This window comes from Meles meles, chromosome 10, assembly GCF_922984935.1.
Source record: "Meles meles chromosome 10, mMelMel3.1 paternal haplotype, whole genome shotgun sequence".
In the NCBI taxonomy this organism is placed as follows: Eukaryota; Metazoa; Chordata; class Mammalia; order Carnivora; family Mustelidae; genus Meles; species Meles meles.
This window is the reverse complement of record NC_060075.1, coordinates 96979066-96999034: the sequence shown is the minus strand read 5'-3', so window position 1 is coordinate 96999034 and position 19969 is coordinate 96979066. Positions and strand designations below refer to the sequence as shown.

Below are 19969 nucleotides of genomic sequence, written 5' to 3'. Positions count from 1 at the left end.
GGCAGGACCCCCTACAGTAACCTTGGGGGCCAGGGGGCTCTGATGGTGGAGCGTCCGATTCTGGATTTCAGCCCAGCTCGTGATCTCAGGGTCCTGGGATCGAGCCCGGTGTCTCCGACCTCTCCCTCTGCCTCCCCCTGCTTTGCGTGCGCTCTCTCGCTGTCAAACACATAAAAAAATAAATAAACAAGATCTTTAAAAGGAAAAGAGGGAGAGAGGAAGAACCGTGTATTATGTGTCTCCTGACGGAAATGGAGCACCAAGAATATAACCTACCCCGAACAGGCTGGTCTCAGTCTGACCACGTTCTTGTCCCAGCGTGCGGTTGACCAGAGAGCACACGCTGTGCCCCTAGGAGGCAGGGCACAGAGAGGGAGGGGAGACAGTTACCTCAACAAATAAGCCTCGAGACTGAGTAGAGATGGAAGTGTGAAGTGCTGCCTTCAGGGTAAAGAGACAAGGGAAGGAAGCAGTGAGTCAGATCCACGGTGGGACAGACGAGTAAGAAAACTGTACGCTCATCTCCGCAGATGGGGAAGAAACCATTTGGCAAAATTCAACACCCATTTATGGGAAAGAAAAAAATCTCAGCAAACTGGGAATGGAAAAGAAAAGCCCTCAAGTAATAAAGGGTGCCTGTGAAACCGCACACCCGGCCTTGCGCTTGTGACGAGACAGAGTGTGCTTTTAAATATCAGAAACAAGGCGAGGAGCTCCCTGTCCCCGACTCTGATTAAACCTCACATCGGAAGGCTCAGCCAGTGCCGAAGGCAAGAAAAGCACGACAGCTTCTTGCAAGAGGACATGAATAGTCTATGGAGAAAATCTCGAATATTCTAAGTAAACTGAAGAAAACGTGCAGAATTGGTATGCCAAAAACCACAAGACACTAATGGACGATCTCAGAGAAAAGCTAAAGAAATGGAGACGCGTGTCCCATCCGCAGGGACACTTGTCTTAAGGTGCCCATTCCCCCTACTTGATCAGTCCCAACCAAAGCCCCACAAACTTTCCTGTAGCTGTTGGCGAGCTAATCTGAAAACTACATGGAAAAGAACCAGAATAACCAAAACGACTCTGGAAAAAGAACAACAAAGCCAGAGGGCTGACTCTACGTGACTTTAGGACTCACTACGAAGAGAAGCCACAGTTACGGAGACACCAGTATTGGTGGTCGGTCAGCGCACACGTGCTCGGCTGATTTCCTGACAGGACACCGAGGCCCTTCCCTGGAGAAGGGATTTTTAAAATGGTGCTGGGAAAATTGGACGGCGACGTGCAGAAGAAAACGCACACACTTCACACCTTCTAGGAAAATTCACCCGGGGACTTAAAAGGTTTAAAAGCCCAGTTCCGAAACCTGTTTTGCTGGGTCTGGACCCCTGGGTCGGTGCGGGTGCTCACTGTGTGATGTGTTTCTCGTAGAGACGCCTGCCTGTGCGCCCTCATGCTCCTTCTGCACGTGTTTATACTCTGTGGGCAGTGCTCGCGGGACGAACGTTCTCTCGGTCAAGCCATCCGGAGTGAGTTTACGAGGTAGGATGTGTTGTCCACCTTCTCCAGACCCCCGGCCACCACAGCAGCAGCTCGTGGCCAGCACACGCTGATGAGGGACCCAGAGACCAGGGTTTTGGGGTGAGGGTTACTTCATTATTTTGAACCAGTCGTGTCTGTCTGCTACTACAGTTTGTCCGAGATGAAGGGGACCCCCAGACCATCATGTCCTTGCCCTCAGGACGTTTTAATTCTGCAAAACAGAGGCCCAGGGAAGGCGCTTGGCCACTGTCCCAGAGAGGAAATATGGAAAAAGTGGTCAAATTGCCTTGGGCACTGTTTCCCCCCTGTTCATGGGATGCCTTTCTTTGCAGACTTTGGGCACGTTCAAAGCATCTCGTTTTGGCTAATAGTGAAACGATATTTTGAGGCACGTTAGGGTCTGGGTGCAGAGACGCTAAGACAGGTTAGTGGGGTTGCTTTTGCGTGGAGGTTACAAGTTCCTCGACCAAAGACTTGCGATTCACAAGAAATGGCACATGATTTCGAGTGGTGATAATTCCCCTCGAGTTCTCTACCGCTTCTCAAGTGCTCATTTGTTTCTTCCTACTTTTAAAAGCAGTAGATGCTGGGATGCCCAGGGGGCTCCATGGGGTAAGCCTCTGCCTTCGGCTCAGGTCATGATCCCAGGGTCCAGGGATGGAGCCCCACGTCCCTGCCAAGCAGGGAGCCTGCTTCCCCCTCTGTTCCTCCCCCAACTCGTGCTTCCTCTCACTCTCTCTCAAATAAAATAAAATCCTAAAAATTAAATAAATAAAAGTAGCAGATGTTCGTTGTAGGTAAATATGGAAGGACTGAAAAATAACAAGCAGAAAACCCTCAACGACAGTCCTACCCAGAGGCAACCACGGGCAGCATTTCACACGGCCAGAATTTTCGCCATGTTTCAGTCTTTCTGAAATTGGGACAGGATCCATCAAGGTGGATCCTTCAGGTGGCATTTTTTTTTTTTTTTTTTGGATAGCTGTTACTAAATGACTTTGTTTTCACCTGCCAAAAATATTCAGTCTGATGGTTCTTTCAAAGACGTTTGGCTTTGCATTCTGAAGGGCTTGACACAAGCCCACACAGATTCTTTACTACCGTTTAGGAAGCGGAAGTAAAACACGGTATTCCAAGAGTTACTTTGCCTTTCTCTGGAGAAGATTTTGTTCTATTTTATTTTTTTTAAAGATTTTAGTATTCCGAGAGAGAGAGAGCACACGCGTGCACTAGCAGGCAGAGCAGCAGAGGCAGCGGGGGAAGCAGGCTCCACCGAGCAGGGAGCCCCACATGGGGCTCGATCCCCCAGCCCCGAGATCATGACCTGAGCCGAAGACAGACACGTAACCCACGGAGCCACCCAGGCATCTCTTGGAAAAATATTTTTAAACACATTACTCCTTTTTTTCCTATGGGTATGTTGCCCTTGACTAAGTAATTCAAAGTGATGTGCTTCAGTTCTGCTGCTTTGGGGGGGACAGAGGGCGGTGGCTGGCACATCTGTTTGCTTTTATCTATGACTTAAGGGTGTATTTGTTTTCTTCCATGGGAGAGCTAGTGATTGATACCGCCCAGATGACGGGCCAGCAAAGTAGGGATAGAAATCACTAGTGGATGCCCGGATTCACGAGTCTGGACACTGCAGGACACAGCAAGACATCTACTTGCAGGCGAACACTGTGGCCACAAAACTGCCACAAACACCCCCTGCAGAAACACTGCTGCTCTTTGCTTGAAGAACCAGAGTTCAGCCCCTCTCCAGCCGCTCCCTTACCCGAAGCACAGCTCGTGCCGGCAGGGGGCGCCATGCGCAAAGCAGAGTGACCTCGTGGCCACCCCTGGAAAGGGAAAGGCAAACCTGAGCTATTTCTGGCTTCGATTGTTTGCTTTTGATCTCGTATTTCGTGAGTCAGCGCTACTTGACATATTTCTCATGCAAATTGTTGCCCCTTGGTACCCAAATCAGAAATACCGCAGCAGAGATAATATTTGTGCGATGGTCCCCCCTGCCGAGCCGTAGTCACCTGGGAGGCACCGCTCAGCTCTGGCCCCGGGTGTCACGGACCCATATTTCCTGACACGATGCAAAATCCCACTACCTCTGGTGGGCTGGCCGCCAGGCAGGAGCATCTGTGTCCCGGTTGGTACTGGGATGCTCAGGGGGACCCTCTCCACCACCACCCCTGCCCTGCCCGGTACCTGATCCTGAAACTTCGACAGAGTCTCAAGGCTTAGAGTTTGTCGGATTCCAGGAAGAACCAAGCTCAGCTGGATCACGTCTAACTCAGGGCCCGAGCTCTGTTGTGCTCTGTTCTGCAAGCAGGTGACCGCAGCAAGTCCTCCAACTCAGGGCTGAGTGACCTCGTCTGCAAGGCGAGGTTGTTGGGCTGCTAGATTCCTCAGGTCTTCACCAAAACTATGATCACAATGTTCCATTACGTCATAGTCAAGTTTTCTTTAAAGCCTTTCTGGACTCAGTCAAGTCTTCATGAAAGTCCAAGTAAAACAGAAACAAACCACCGAATAAAACACAAATAAACGGGATAGTCACTCTGTCCAAGAGCCGTGAATGGGAGAGAACTACTGACTTCAGTTTTGCAATGTTTCGTGTGCTCTGTAGGCCTGGTCTATTTAATAGCTAATTAATGCGGAGTGAGGACATTCTTGCACAGTTTAGCTCACTCTCTGCTCTCCGCATGTGTTGACAACGAGGCGTGAGTTGTGCACAGTCTGGGCATGTGACAGCTGTCTCTAGTCACATGCAGGTCTTTTCATTTTTTTTCCTTAAAATTTTTGTTTATCTATTTTAGAGATAGAGAGAGAGAATGCTTGGTAGGTAGGGGAGGAGTAGAGGGAGACGGATGGACAAGCAAACTCTGTGCTGCAGGCAGATGTGGGGCTCAATCCCAGGACCCTGAGATCATGAGCTGAGCTGAAACCAAGAGTCGATGCTCAACTGATTGAGCCCCCCAGGGGTCCCCACATCTAGGTCTTTCTTGAAGCCTCTGTTTCTTTAATGTCATCCCAATGGGGAGCGAACGTCAGGAAGTGATAGCAGACCCTCCAAATTGTGGTTCTACCAGGGTTTCGATCCATGAGCGGAGCTGATAACCAGCACCGTGTAAAGGGCCAGCTTGGATTCGGCTCAGAAAGTGGACGAACCAAGGAAAGACAGAAGTCAGGCGTTTGTGAGTCTGTAAGGAGAAGGAGAAAGAAGCAGTAAGATACTCTGGCTCACCAGACTTACTTCCACGCGCCGCGGACGTGTTTGAACGTATTTATAGCACACGCAAGAGCTGGTTGGCATCATTTGCTTCTCTGTTAATCTATGCACCAGTGACATAGCGCTAACGTGTCACTAACGGGACACTTCTTCCTCTTGGATCTCTTACCTTTTATATTGTCCAGTTTCTGTCATGACTGGCAGGTTTTTTTTTTTTAAGATTTATTCATTTATTTATTTGACAGAGAGATCACAAGTAGGCAGAGAGGCAGGCAGAGAGAGAGGAGGAAGCAGGCTCCCTGCTGAGCAGAGAGCCTGATGTGGGGCTCGATCCCAGGACCCTGAGATCATGACCTGAGCCGAAGGCAGAGGCTTTAACCCACTGAGCCACCCAGGCACCCCATGACTGTCAGGTTTTAAAGCACTTCCTAAGGGTCTCTAAAATCTGCCTCTGTCAGCAACATAGTAACTCCCAGTCCCTCGCTGGGACAGTCTCTGAACTGCGGTGGTAAGTGTAACGCAGGCTCTGGGGAGCAACAGACCCCACCTGTCATACCTTCCCACCACGGTCCGCTCCATGCTACAGCCACGGCCGCTGGGTGTGGAGCTGGGGTGGTGGGTGGCAGCCGACTCAGGCGCCGCTTGCACTCACATCTGTTTAATGGAACCCAACTGGTATTTGAAGAGCTCGTTGTCGCTGTGTTCTTTAGGGTGGGGTCTAGATTTGGTGGCTGGATGAAGCAGGACGATGAAAATTGTGTTCTTGGATGGCTGGGGTTTAGATCCTCTCCGAACTTTTCATGGCTTTCCTGCAATATGACTCTGGGGAGCAGAGGGTTCCCCAGGGTCGCATGGTACCTCCTACTGCTCATGGCTCTACCTTCACGCCCGCAGGTGCTTCTGACTCACGTGAGAGAAAGATCACTTGTTGTCTCTGCTCTCATGTTCAGGGGAGCCGGGAGCACCTCCGGAGGCCTGAGAAGTGTGGGGGACTGGTGGGGCTGGAGTCTGACCACACTGCTGGATGGCCTGCACGGGGCAGGCGCCCCCACCACCGGCCCGCCGGGCACTCAGGTGGGCTTCCGTCCGCGCTCCGCAGGGGGTCCTGGAGGCAGCGTACCATGGTGGGGCCTGGATGCCGGGATGCTGGACCGGCAACGCCACATGTGCGTGCTCTCTTTCTGAGATGGACTGATTGATTTGAGAGAGACAGAGAGAAAGAGCATAAGCCAGGGAAGGGGCAGAGCAGGAGGAGAGAAGTAGATTTCCCTGCTCAGCTCAAAGCCCGACATGCGGGGCTCGACCTCACGACCCTGACATCACGACCTGTGCCAACACACAAGAGCTGGACACGCCACCAACTGTGTCCCCAGGTGCCCCACTGCATGTAGTCTTGAATGGCCGGGAGGCGGTAGGCCAGCGGCTGCCTCCCGTTGCTTCCCCGTCCCCGCACTCCTGCCTCAGCCGCACGCGCACCCCTAGACACCAACAGGTGCCAGGCCGCGCGGGACGAAAGGGCATGGCCAGTGGGGACAGAGGGCTAGATCACTATGCAAAACGCTGTGACACGGGGTCACAGGGCACCCTGGGACAGGGGGAGCATCCAGGAAACTGTCAGGAGACAAGGTTTTCCCCAAATTCTGAGAAGAAATTGCCAAGGAATCTGCATTTCATAGAATAACCCAATTCCCTGCTTATTTTTCATTTTCTTCCTTGTTTTAAAAAAATAAAGCGACTTTGTGTTGCATTCCTCAAACACCATACAGTCGACCCTTGAAGAGCATGAGGTTAGCGGTCCCCTCCCCCCCGGCAGTCAAAATTGCCCCCGGCAGTCAAAATTGCACGTATCACTTTTGACTCCCCCAGAGCTGAGCTCAAACCAGCCGACTGTGGGCCACAAGCCTCCCCGAGGGCCCGGTCGGCAAGCATGTGTTTTGTGTGTCAGCTGCGTCCTACACTGTGTTCTTACTAGAAAGCCGGAGATGAGAAAATGTCATCAAGAAAATCCCAAGGGGGAGAAAATGCACCTACAGTGCCTTCCTGTCTTTCTCGAGAGATGTGCACATTTCTGTGGATCTGTGCCGTGCGAGCCCGTGTTGTTCAGTGTCCGCAGTCCTTCTGATCCCACTTTCGTTGTGGCGTGCGGTTGCGTACGATAGCGCCCAACACACGCTAGAAAAAGACACAAGAGATGCTTCAGGTTCAGTCCAGAGAGCGTGAGGAAGCCGTGTCGTCCTCACACTGCTCTTCAAGGCAGTGGGGGGTTTGTAGCGGGCGGGGGGACAGTCCTGACGTCTGAGCTGGAGGCGGGGGCTGTCCCAGCACGGCGAGCGGCATGTTCCAGCCGCGCGGTCTGTCCCACAGTCTCACGTGTCCCTTTCTCCTCCAGCCCGGAGCCCTCGGCGGGAAGTGCTACGTGCTGGGTGCCGTGCTGATCCGGCAGCAGAGGGAGGCTTCCGGCGGCCCGGGCGAGGTACGCGGCTCTCTGACCGGCTCTGTGCAGGTGCATTTCCCCCAGGGCTTACCCTGTGTGTATCTCGCCCCGTGTGTACTTTTACTGAAGCAGACTGAACACACTGGGTTACGTAAGTCTCAGGTGCACGCTACAGCAATGTAGCTATTCTCTGGGTCACCTGCTGCTCATCGCGACGGGCATCCTGAGTCCCATCACCGGTGTCCCTCACCCCCCGCCCACCGCCCCGCTGGTGACCACGGTTTGTTCTCTGCGAGACACAGTTAGAGTTAGAATAACCTCGGAGACATCGGGCAGGAAGGCCGCAGACTGCCGGACCCCTCCCCGGGACACTGGCTGTGACTTGAAATCCTCAGTGGCCGGGCTCCGGGACAGCCAAACCTTTCCCACGCCCTCTGCTGGTCCTGGCACGCTGTGGGAAACTAGGACATCTCTATCTAAAATCCTGAAAGTACTCCTGACCAAGATTCTCGCATCTCCTCCTGGGTGGGAAGGGTTGCTGGACGGCGGGCATCTCACCCTCGTCCTCCCGAGACGGAGCCCTTCTGACGTCCAAGCCAGGACCGGTGCACAGCTCAGATGCTGGCTGGAACCCTGATCCTTCGGGCTCAGCTGGAGCCCAGGGACAACGAGGGAACTTTGAGGGAGCAGCGGCCGCGTGTGGCCAGCCTTGGACCCCCGCAGGCCACAGGGCTGACTCTGAAGCGAGCGTCTGCTTCTCCCTCTGACTGGCGGTCTCTCCTTCAGCCTCCCAGCCCAGCTTCAGCGCTTACAGAGGACTGTCCTCCTCCACGTGGCCCCAAAGCTGGGGGCCCTGACGCCCCCTCCGTGACAGATCCTGCCACCCAAAGAACGGCCCCAAGCGGCCCCAGAGACTGTGGGGCTAGGGAGCCCTGGGTGCTCAGCCTGGGCCGCACCAGGTCAGTGGGAGTCAGAGGTCGGCTCCGTCCGGCCTGCCCGTCCATGGCTCTGTGTGCAGCCCGGTGCTGGCAGCACACCGTTCCCAGGGCAAGGGCAGGTGTGTCCTCACCGCAGAGGAGGGGAGTGAGGCCCAGCACAGGGAGGCCGTGTCAGAAGGTCAATGCCGGCAGAGGGCTTCAGTCTCTGAGCGCAGGAAGGAACAAGCCGAATGTTCCTCCAGAGTTTGCCTGAGGCCTAGAGGTCAGGTGACCTAAAGGACATTTGTCCCCACTGGCTTGGTGCTGAGTGGGGTGCTCACGGGGCCCCCTGGTGCCCTTAGGGCTCCGCGAAGGAGGGCAGCCCACCTGGGTCCGGCGCTGTGCCGATGAGCCCTGAGTTGCAGCCACGGTCCCCGGTGGGTGGCCCGGCCCCTGGCAGCTGTGGCAGCGCACGACCTGTGTGGGGGTGGACTAGGGGAGGGTGACGGGGCCCTGTGGCAGGTGACGGGTGCCTCCGAGTGAAGCCGGCAACACAGGAGCGAGACTCTTTCATTGTTACCAAACACAGACAGGTCAACGGGAGCTCCTTTCCAACACCAGAGCGAGTCCACAGCAGGAAAAGATACAAGAAGGTTCTAGAGGCCTCACAGACAGAGATGGTCACGTCTCCCCGAGTCGTGCCCATGAGAGATGGAGGGCCTCCCTCCTGGGAGCGCCCCAGCCCCAGGGTCCCGGGCAAGCATGGGGGATGCGCCCATGTGCGTCTGTCCAGCCCCAGGAACCCAGGAGACCTCAGGGGCCTGGGGTGCGAGCCTGGGGGCCGGATGCTCCGTGCAGGCCTTGCCCCGACCTGCTCCACTTTGCAGACCGGCAGCGCATGAAGCCCTGAGCGGCCTCCGGGCCCGCAGGTGGATCGACCGCAGCACCAGAGCCGTGTCCGTGCACTTCACTCTCTACAACCCTCCTACTCGACTCCTGTCCAGTGTGTCCCTGCATGCCGAGCTGCTGCCCGCGGGGGACCTGGCCCTCTCCCCGCTGGTGCAGTCGCTGGCTGTCTTCCGCAGTGACTCGGCCCTGTGGTCCAGCCCCATGCTTCCCGAGGTGGGTCCTCCCACCCCTCCCCTGCACACGGATCCCAGGGCTCCCCTGCGGCCTGCTCCCCACCTCCACCCAGACCGCAGGGACGCAGAGCCTGGCACTCAGCACCATCAGCCTCTCTCTGTTCTGACCCGAACTTCGGCCCAAGCCAGCACTGCTCCCCAGGGGGACGGAGCAGCGTCCTGAAAAGAGGCTTTATTAGCCTCAAAGTGTCAACCGGGAGGGTCCAGGGGAGCCCAGCAGGGCTGACCTGCCTGACCCTTACCCCTTACGGAGCTTCTGCTCGCTGCTGGAGCTCTGAGCGAGTGAACGCAGACGAGGGGGAATGCACAGCTCGTCGGGGCTGAGCGAAGCATTAGAGCTTCAGGGAAGTCCTCATGCGGGAGCTCCGCGTGGCCAGGGAGCCCGTGATACGTGTTTCACGACTGTGGGAAAAGTCATTCTCTGGAGCCGGCTGAGGACAGGCGGGAAGGACCCTGACGTGTGGTGCTCAAAGTCTCCCTGCGCATTGGGCCCGCGGTGAGCTCACCTGTGTCCCTCACGCCTGGCCCGGGGACAGGCGGGTGGTTCTGCAGGAGCACGTGCCCAGGGGGAGCAGGCTTAGGGCCACCCTGCAGAGCCAGAGATGGGCTCATACTCCTTCTCCACAGGAAGGGCTGGGCGGGGAAGCGGCAGGGAGTGCGGGGCTGGGGAAAGCACGGGTGCTGTGGGTCTTTCTGGGTGCTCTGCGGTCATTCCCTCCAACAGCTGGCCTTCCTGCTGCTCAGCCTGACTCACGTCTGCTTGCAAGTCTGCAGCCTGGCCGAGGACGGCGTCCGCAGATACTGGCGCAAACCAGGGAACCGGCTGGAGGTAGCCACTGCCATCCTCTGCCGTGAGGAAAGCAGGAACTGCCAAGTCCCCACCTGGACACGATCCTGCTTATGCCCTGGCTGACTCCAGCCGTCTCGCCATCTCCCCTGCGGTTGTGTTCGTGACCAACAGCGCGAGATCAGTGTTCCCTTCCTGCTTGCACCCTGACGTTGCACCCAGAGCCGTGGGGGGCCACCGTGGGCCCTCCCCAGTGCCCTGAGGCTCCTTGCCCCTCCCTGCTGCAGCTTGCCATCCTGGGAGCCAACCTCGCCTGCCACGCAGCCTCCAGCCACCTGGCCACACTCACTGGGGACGTGATGGACCACTTCCACAGAGGACATTTCCAAGGATTTACCGACCTCAGTCTCGCGGCCTCGTGGAATCAGGTACAGCAGGGCATCTTGGTGGTCCACGCCCTGCAACACTGTCCAAAGGAAGAGGCCATACACATTCTAGATGGTTCCAGACAAGGGATTTATTCCATACTGAGAAAATGCTCTGAGCTCAAGGATGAGGGAGAGTGGGACAGGAAAGGGATGAATCCATGTTGCAGGCAGGGGGGCCCGTGGTCTGCGGGCAGCGTGACTCAGAACCCAGAGGTGCTCAGTGACTCCCTGGGACCCTAAGTGGGGGAAGGAACAGGTGTCAAGGAGGCACAGCCGGGCTCAGACACATCAGGTCTGTCCTCTCTCTTCCTTCTGCGGCCATCCCAGAGGAGGGGGTGTGAGCCGGCCCTGCCATGGGTACAGGTGGGGCTTGAAGCAGGGGACTGACCCCCACCAGGATGGGGTCCTCCAGCGGAGCCGACCCAGCCCAGTTCACCCCCTCCCGGCATTCATGTCTCTGTTAAATGTCATCCCATCCTCATGGCACTAACCAGCCTCCACTAGGACCTTGTAATGACTTGGCTCATTGTCTGTCCCTCCGCAAGGCTGGAGGCTCCGGGAGGGAGGGAGGACGCTCTGCTTCACCCTCGTCGGGTGGCCGCTCCCCGGGACAGATGGCGGGCTCCAGGTCTGCCTGTCTCTGCGTCCTGGTGTCCTTCAGCCTCTTTCTTCCAGCGGGACTCCAGCTTGGCCGTGCCTGGCTTTCCCTTGCTGGGCTCAGGGAACCGTGGGCTGCTGGCCGGCACACGCCATCTCTGGGCACACTTAGCAGGTCACAGAGGGCTGGGCCTGGCCTCAGGAAGGGGCAGTACACATTCTGTCCGTGACCTTCTCGCCGATGTGGGTGGGGCGGTCCTGTGCAATGTCACTGTGGGGCAACGGTGAGGGCGGTCTGGGGTGCCTGCGTCCCCGCTCCGTAGCTGGCAGGACACGCCGACCTGCCCTGTCCTTCCATCTCAGAGGGTGACCTGGCTCCAGGGGACCCTCTCGTTCCTCTTGGCGCTGAAGCTCGCCTTCCTCGTTGGCGTCCAGAGCTCGACGGCCTGCTGCTATCTCCTGCTGCGTCGCTCGCGGGCTGGCGTCTGCACGGCAGGGGTAAGAGGGCTCCCCGGGGCCGGTTCTCTCCCTGATGAGCGAGCACAGTCCGTGTTCTCTCCGGCGAGACACGAGCCTAGAGGCCCGGCCGTCCAGCACCCTGGAGTGGTTTTAATCACGGGTGCTGGGGTTCTAGAGTGAGGTGAGCTCGTGAGCACGGGAGCCCAGACGCACTCCATGGTGCTCTGCCGGACCCCCGCCCCAAGCACTCGTTCTTACCACTCGTGCCTGTGGTTATCACCACCCACAGAGCGGGTTCTTTGTGCCAGGAATGGGGCCTGGGCTCTCTAGTAATTCCCACCCCAAATTATCACAAGCAAGCATGATGGCCGGGGTGGGGGGAGTTCTTCCTCGGACGGAGGAGCCAGGTGCTAATGCCAGCGAGGGCCCCCACTTCCCCTGCCCCTAACTCTGGCCCTGCACCCAAATACCCATGAATACCTGAAACCCACTTGAGCGCAGTTTACCCCCCACATGGAATCGACCTCAGTGGGCCCAGAAGAAAGCACACGTGTAGGTTTCTTAGGAAGCCTGGCTCCCACCCCGGGGACCGGGTCTCAGTCCAGGGCTGGCCCCATCTGGTATGCTGTGGATGCCCAGAATCAGGAGGCCCAGAGCCCTGCACGGGATGCTGGCCAGATTCTGGGGTGCAGGTGATTCTGACCTGGCCCCTGGGGGAAGAGCTGGCCCCAGCCTGGCAGACCCTGGTGGGCCCCCACAGCCGGACTGTCATCAGGGCAGAGGGATGGTCCGGGCCAGGTGGCCTGATGAGCGGGCCTGGCTGTCGGGGTCCCAGGCTCAGGCAGCTCATGGGGAACCAGGCACAGGTCCCCCAACCCTGCTGGCCTTATGCTCAGTGGGACAGACTGCGCAAACCAGGACAGAGAAGCTGACCCAGGAGTCAGAGACCTGGCTTCAAGCCTGGCCACACCTTTCCCAAACCCACTGTCCCAACTGTGGGACCATTGCCTGAGCTCCAGCTCCGGAAGCTCCTGGCAAGTGTGTGCCTGGCGGGGCACGGCATGCTGAGAGATTACATGTATGTGGAACTTATGTATTAAACCGGTCATTATTCTACCATGTAGCGATGGGAAGAATGCTTTTTTGTTAAGGAAAAAGCATTGAATATCATGAAGAAATCGTGTCCAAATTAGGTAGTGGGATCCAAGCCATTCAGAAACCGTGGGTGGGTGAGGACAGGTGTTCAGGGAGACCCCATTGGCTCGGTCTAGATGGTGGACCACTGGCGGGGTGCGATCCCACGTAGGGAATAAATAATAGTGCAGTGAGTGCCCGAGTGTTTGTAGGGAGGCCGTGGGTGCAGGGCTGGGGCTAGGAGCGAGGGAAATGGGGGCCAGGGGGCCTGGAAAGGATGCAGCCCAGGAGCCCCTGTGACGGTCAGTGCACACACTGAGGCCCGTGTGGGCCTGTGACAACGGGCTGCCGGCCTGAGGTGCAGGTGAGTTAGACACACACACACACACACACATACACACTGGGCCTGGGCCCAGGGGACAACCCCAGGCTCCCAGGCCAAATTCCCAGCCTGTTATAACAACTAGACCACAAAACTTCACCTGAACTAAACTTAACAGCCTTTACTTCTGAAGTGGCTTATTTTATTTTTTTTTTTTTAAGATTTTATTTATTTATTTGACAGACAGAGATCACAAGTAGGTGGAGAGGCAGGCAGAGAGAGAGGAGGAAGCAGGCTCCCTGCTGAGCAGAGAGCCCGACGTGGGGCTCGATCCCAGGACCCTGGGATCATGACCTGAGCCGAAGGCAGCGGCTTAATCCACTGAGCCACCCAGGCGCCCCTGAAGTGGCTTATTTTATTGAGCTCTTGCTGGGTGCCGGGAATACCAAGAGGGCGAGAGAAGCAGCCCCGGGGCAGCGTGACTGTCAGCAGCTAGGGCAGAGGGCAGGGAGGAAGCAGCAGAGATGCCCTCCCCTCCCCCACCCCCCCATCCCCCCCGCTTGAGATGGGCAAGGGAGTGGAGGGGCGCACCTGGGAGAAGGTTGGAGCAGGGAGGGCGTGGGGGAGGGATAGTGAAAGGGGAAGGGAGGGGGAGAGCAGGAAGGGGAGGGGAACAGGGCCCCAGAGGGTGTGCACGAGACAGATCCACAGATCCGACCACTAGGGATAATGTGATCAACATTCCACAATCTGCTTCTCCAAGCTGTTGTTGCTTCAAAGCATTCGGAAGCCCTCACACCAGTCTGGGCTCTGAGGCCCCAGAGCCCAGAGTCACGGGTCTTTCTCCCCGCAGCTGGTGGGTGTCCTGATGCTGGCCGCCCGCTCCCACCTGTGCACAGTACCACCCGGCACCTTCACAGACTTCTCCCGAGACCTGCTGTTCCGTCTTCCAGGAAGAAGCCAGACACACACATCCCGTGGTCCTTCTGAGTCTGACCTGTGGGCCCCGGCTGGGTGCTGCGGGGCCTTTTTCATAGTAGTGAGCACTGTGTGGTGGGGAATGGTACGTGCATGTGTCCCAGAAGTCGGGGTGTGCCGGGATCCACCTGCCTGGGGGTGAAGTTCTCCGTGGTCCGTGTGTACATTTCTGCATGGCCTTGGCTCCCTGAGGCCCACCTGTCCTGGGCTGGGCAGGACTGCACACCGGGACAGGTCCAGCAAGACTGGAATCCCGGGGTACGCACTGCCTCTTCTAGGGAGCCCCTGGCCCTCCAGGCACTGAGCCACACCCAGTCACTTTCCCAGCCTCCTCTCACGGTTGCTGCTAACTCTTCCCTTGTTATTTCAAACTTCTGCCTTATAAAGGTTTCCCTCCGTCAGTCAGCCTTCTCTGGATAGGTGTTCTGGCCTCAGGGGGCTGAGTTAGGAACGGGGCTCCCTGTTTACTGCCCTTCTACTGATCTGCCACCTGCAAATGTAGTCATACCACACACACACCCCAGTGTGAACATGAGCCTTGACAATACTCAAACCTGAGCCCTTTGTTTTTTCAGTGTTCCTAGCTCCCTGCTCACTGCCCATCTGTCTGTCTAGTCTCCCGTCTTCCCACATGTCCATCCATCCACCCATCTCTCCATCCATCGCTCCCTCTCTCCCTTCTTCTATCCCTTCCTCCCTCTATCCTTCCCTCTGCCTTTCCTCCATTCACCCACCATCCATCCATCCATCCACCTGTCCCATCCACTTGTCCATCCATCCATCCATCCATCCATCCATCCATCCTTCCTTCCATCCACCCAACCCATCCATCCATCATCCATCCATCCATCCATCCACCTGTCCATCCATCCATCCATCTACCTATCCCATCCATTCGTCCGTCCATCTGTCCATCCATCCATCCACTCATTTTTTCCTTCATGCACTCATTCAGCAATTGCTTAAAGAATACCTATTCTATTCAGGCAATGGTGGAACAAACATAAGGGGACATGGTCCACAGTCCATAAAGGAAGACACGTGTATAAACAAAGAATTATAGCGAATATTGTATTTTTGATACCTTTCCTTCATTGGATAGGCGGTTTGCAAGTGTTTCTCCCATTCTGTGGCTTATCCTTGTCATTCCTCTAACCGTGTTTTTTGCAGAAGTGAACATTTGCAGAGGCCAGTTTCTTGATTTCTTCTTGGGTAGATTCCGCTGGCGTCCTATCAGCGAATGGCAACCCCAGGCTCCCACACATTTTCTCCTACGTTTCTTCTAGAAGCTTTATGGTTTTCTGTTTCAGATGTAGGTCAGTGGTCCATTCTGTGTCCACGTTAGTGTAAGATACGGGGCTCAGCACTGAGTGAGTGTTCTTGCCCGTTTGGGATGTCTGGTTCTTGTTGACACCGTCTTTGAAGAGCACGCAGGGGGGCACCTGGCTGGTCCTGCTGGTTGAACATCCGGTTCTTGCGTTCGGCTCAGGTTGTGATCTTGGGATCCTGAGATCGAGCCCCATGTCGGGCTCAGAGCTCAGCACAGAGTCCGCTTGTGATTCTCTCTGCCTCTCTCTGCCCCTCCGGCTCAAGATCTTTCTCTCTCTCTCAAATAGATAAATAAATCTTTTTTTAAAAGCATGTAGAATTGCCCGTGTATCTTCATGACAAACCAGTTCGTGGCTTCCGCGAGTCTGCTTCTGCTCGTCTGTTCTGGTCCACCTACCTGTTCTGTCCCAGGCCCACTCTGTCGTGATCGCTAGAGCTGCACAGTGAGTCCTCACGTAGCACAGGCTGGTCTTCAGATGCACCCCTTTCCAGTCTGCTGCTCCTAGTTCTTCTGCGTCTCCACATAAGTTATAGAATCAGCTTGTCGGCATCTGTGAAACAGCATTTCGGGATTTTCCTCGAGCTCGCTGCGGCTGTGTAGATCAGATTTGGAGAGAACGGACATCTTCCCAAGAAGATCACCCCAAGAATGCTGTCGCTGTCTCCGTGTATTTCGGTCTTTGGTGATGTCTCTCTTCAGTGTTCTGTAGTTTTTAGCAAATTATGTGCTACTTTATTTTATTTTTGTTTATGTGTATGTATTTACGTATCTGAGGCATCTCCTCAGAGGGAGGGGCATCTGTGTGTGGGAGGAGTGTCACAGGAGCAAGGGTGGTGGCAAGGCCCGTGCTGGGGCTCAGGGTCAGGCAGGTGTGGCTTTGGGAACGATGCTTGGAGCCAGGCCCGGTGGGCCCTGGACGTCTCGCTAAGATGAAGTGCTTGGGCTTTATCATCAGGAACCGGAAGGCAGTGGTCCCAGGCGCCCTGCACGCAGGAGTCGGGACACATCACTGCCGGTTCCTGGGGCTCGTGTGGCTGGGAGAGCAGGGAAGCCTCAGACCCACATATGTGGTCTGAATGGACAGGGTCCTGTCCTCAGACCTAGACATCCCTGCAGGGTTCTGACACGCGGGCAGGGGCTCAAGGGATTTAGGGCTGATCCAGGAAAGAGATATGACCACGAGAGACGGTAAGACACACAAGCTGTATGTGGCCACGTCCTGACAGGTGTCACAGCCCAAGCCCATCGAGACACTGTGTCTCAAGGCCACCATCAAAAAGGGGAGAAGGGGGGAAGGAGGGTAGCTCAGTGGGTTAAAGCCTCTGCCTGCGGCTCAGGTCATGATCTCAGGGTCCTGGGATGGAGGCCTGCATCGGACTCTCTGCTCAGCAGGGAGCCTGCTTCGCTTCCTCTCTCTCTACCTGTCTCTCTGCCTAATTGTGATCTCTGTGTGTCAAATAAATAAAATCTTAAAAAAAAAAAAAAGGGGGAGAAGGGCAGGGGTGGGAGGGGGTCTTTTAGTGTAGACGTCGTCCAGCAGCAAGCAGGAAGTCTGAGTCACACCTCCCAAGGGCGGCAGCGTGTTGGAGTCTGGGACCCGGGTAACAGCTGTCTGTGTGATTCTGCAGCGCATGCAAAGCAGGCTCTAAACGGCCCAAACTTGGCTTGTTTGGACTATTTTTACAACACTCGAATGCGTGCAACTTTGAGTTCGGTGCCCACAGGCTTTGTGAGCCTGAGACCAAGTCTCATCCTGCAGTAAAGAAGGAAACAGCTGGGGCCGGTCCCCTGGGAGCGTGTGAGCTCGTCTTCCTGTCTCCTAGGCATAGGTGCCGCTCACGGTGGGGCCCCCAGAGCCCGGCAGGGCCACGGAGCACCCCGAAACCAAGTCTGCTCGTGGAAACGCGCACCATGTTGACAATCTTCGTCCTCACCTGTTGGAGACTGAAACACCCTTGATACATCCACGTTCATTGTTGGGTTCATCTCGGGTCAGTTCTGTGCACAAGAGCTATTTCCCAGGTTTTTTGGGTTTTTTGCTAAGCAGTTACTGTCTTACTAAAAGGTCCTATAACAGCGTCTTCAGGTAGAATCTCCATTTTACAGTCTATCTCATTAACAAAGCCATATTTTGCTTGAGAACATGAAATCCGTCTGTCTTCTCTTTCTTCTCCCCAGCTGAGAGGGTCCCTCACAACTCTTGCTCAAAAAAGGAAATCTTTCCAAACCCAGTCACTCGTGAGCCTGACCGACCTGACTGCCTACGTGCGGGGGGCGGTCCTGGCCCGGCTGGGAGCGTGGAAGCCACCGCAGGAGGAGGCTGACGTGGCCGTGAGGCATGTAAGCTGCAGGTGTTGACCGGCGAGCGCGATCTTTCCTTGTAGAACCTCACTTCTGGCCATTAAAGCACGTGGGATTCTGTGCGCCCTGTCATCACAGAGCCGAGGCCTTTCCTGTGGAAATTCTAGCGCTTGGCAGATGACCGAGCACGTTCTCTTCCCTTAACTCGTGATATCCTTGGATGACCGAGTTTATGATTCCCGCCCCCCACAACACACACAGCCTCCTCTGCCCCTACAGAGTGGCTCTTTGCTTTGGGTCTTGACCACCAGGGCCAAACTTCTCCACAAACACGGGGACGTAAGTAGAGCGTTTGGGCCTGGTCCCCTGACATGACGGCAAGCAAAGCACACTGAATGCCTCGCCAGCCTTCATGACCGGCACAGCGGTATCCTGCAGTACAGTCCCCAAACCAGTCACGGGCGATGGCGATCTTGGGCTTTGCAGAGGGCTTAACTCTTTGTCATGTGCCTTTAAATCTGTGCTCATGCATGTGACACATGGAGTCGGGGACGCGTGTGCACACGTGTCCATGACCGGGGCATCGGGGATGCGTGGTCACACCTGTGTGTGACCTGGGGCATCGGGGATGCATGTGCACACTTGTCCATGACCGGGGTGTAGGAGACATGTGTGTACACGTGTCCACGACCCAAGGCATTGGGGACATGTGTGTACACGTGTCCGTGACCTGGAGGGGTCAGGGGACTGAGGTCAAGAACTCAGGCCCAGCACCAGGTCTCTGGCTCCAGGGAGCACCCTTACAAAGCACAACACCATTTAAAGTCGGGACCATGAAATGCTTCAGAAAATGAGGGAAAAAACAATAATTTCTTCAGGGCATTTGCTAATCTGATTTCCTTTGCTTCAGAATCACTACCTGGATGAGGTCTCCGACCTGCTGGACGAGCTCCTATGGAAAATTCACAGTTTGTCCGACAGCCCCCAGGGTCCTCTTCCGCAGGAGCGCTCCGGGGACACGGGAGGGGCCGGGCCAGGAGGCCGTCCCTCAGGGGCCGTCTCTGCCTAATGAGTCACTGGGGTAAGCAAATGAGAAATTATTTTTATCGTTCTTCTTTAGAGCAGAAATGTTTTTTACGTTCTAAGGGAGGCCTGAACTGGGGGCTGTTCCAGATCATGAGGTCCCTTTGCATAAATACTCCATCCGGGTGGGTGGCTGGTGGGAAGGGCGCTTTGCTCAGAGCGGAAGGACTGACTGCTTCCTCTGGGCCAGAGTCGCCTGTGACCGCCAGCATGCGGGGGTGGCCGAGCTGGCTCTCTGCTCCCTCCCTCTGATTACGGCTGGGAGCAACAAAGGTAGGGAGAACCAGAAATGGGAATTCCATCCTCCCAGACACCAGGAAATATCTGTGCTCCAGGACGGGACCAAGAATCTCCCAAATGGCGCCCGCCGCAGAGAAAAGCAGGCCGAAGGGGGAGAGGACTCTGCCCCTTCCCAGAGCACAGAGTTCTCCCTTCTCAACAGCGTACATGGCAGGGGCTAGCAAAGGCCCCTGGTGTGGAAGAAAAGATAATACAATAGCACAGAGCTAAAGGAATCCCCCGGAAGACGTTTTGGGGACACGGGGCTGCGGGAAAGCCATCTGTTGCAGAAGCTGTCTGTTGAAGTAGAACCAGCAGAGGGACTGTTGTTGGCCCAGAGGCTACGGGAGGTACACGGTGAAAAGGCAGGAGAGCATCAGGCTCCCGTGTGACATGTGATCTCAGGGGGCTCCCTGAGATCCAGAGAGACACCGTGCAGCCCAGACCGGCCACCGTCACACAGCCCAGTGGCATGGGTGTGCCCCCTGGCCCAGTGAGACGGACCCCTGCGAGCAGAAGTGGACACGCATGACGAGCACAAATCATGATGGGATGATGCGACATGCGACCCAAGAAAGTTGTCCGTAAAGATGACTGGAAGGGCGGCGCCTGGGTGGCTCAGGTGGTGCAGCCTCTGTCTTTGGCTCAGGTCATGATCTCCAGGCTTTGGGATCGGGCCCCATGTCGGGCTCCCAGCTCAGTGGGGAGCCTGCTTCTCCCTCTGCCCCTCCCCCTGCGTGTGCTCTCTCTCCCCATCTCTGTCTCTGTATCTCTCTCAAATGAATGAATAAAATCTTTAAAAAAAAAAAAAAAAGATGACTGGAAGGGATGGACACGGAGAACAGCCCCGCAGAGCATTGCCACACGCAGGTGAGACCGCAGGCAAGTGCTCTCCACACGCAAGACTAAATGCATGGGAAAAAGAGCACAGAGCCGAGACGGCAGCACTGAATACTGGCATAAAACACAAAGGAGAATGGACAGAGTCGAGGAAAGAAAAGGACCAGATGACAAAAACA

General features: G+C 56.0%; 1 protein-coding gene across 1 annotated transcript in view; it reads left to right on the top strand.

The window, feature by feature from the left end:
* Positions 1-18657, top strand: part of PKD1L1 (polycystin 1 like 1, transient receptor potential channel interacting) — a 92418-nt gene extending 73761 nt beyond the window's left edge. The window contains exons 47-57 of the mRNA XM_046020269.1: positions 1426-1536; positions 5710-5833; positions 7149-7372; positions 7790-8152; positions 8998-9232; positions 9977-10081; positions 10327-10467; positions 11428-11667; positions 13833-14042; positions 17466-17627; positions 18499-18657. Coding sequence (XP_045876225.1) covers positions 1426-1536; positions 5710-5833; positions 7149-7372; positions 7790-8152; positions 8998-9232; positions 9977-10081; positions 10327-10467; positions 11428-11667; positions 13833-14042; positions 17466-17627; positions 18499-18657 — 2074 coding nt within the window. The remainder of the gene's footprint in view (positions 1-1425; positions 1537-5709; positions 5834-7148; positions 7373-7789; positions 8153-8997; positions 9233-9976; positions 10082-10326; positions 10468-11427; positions 11668-13832; positions 14043-17465; positions 17628-18498) is intronic.
* The last annotated feature ends 1312 nt before the right edge of the window (positions 18658-19969 follow it).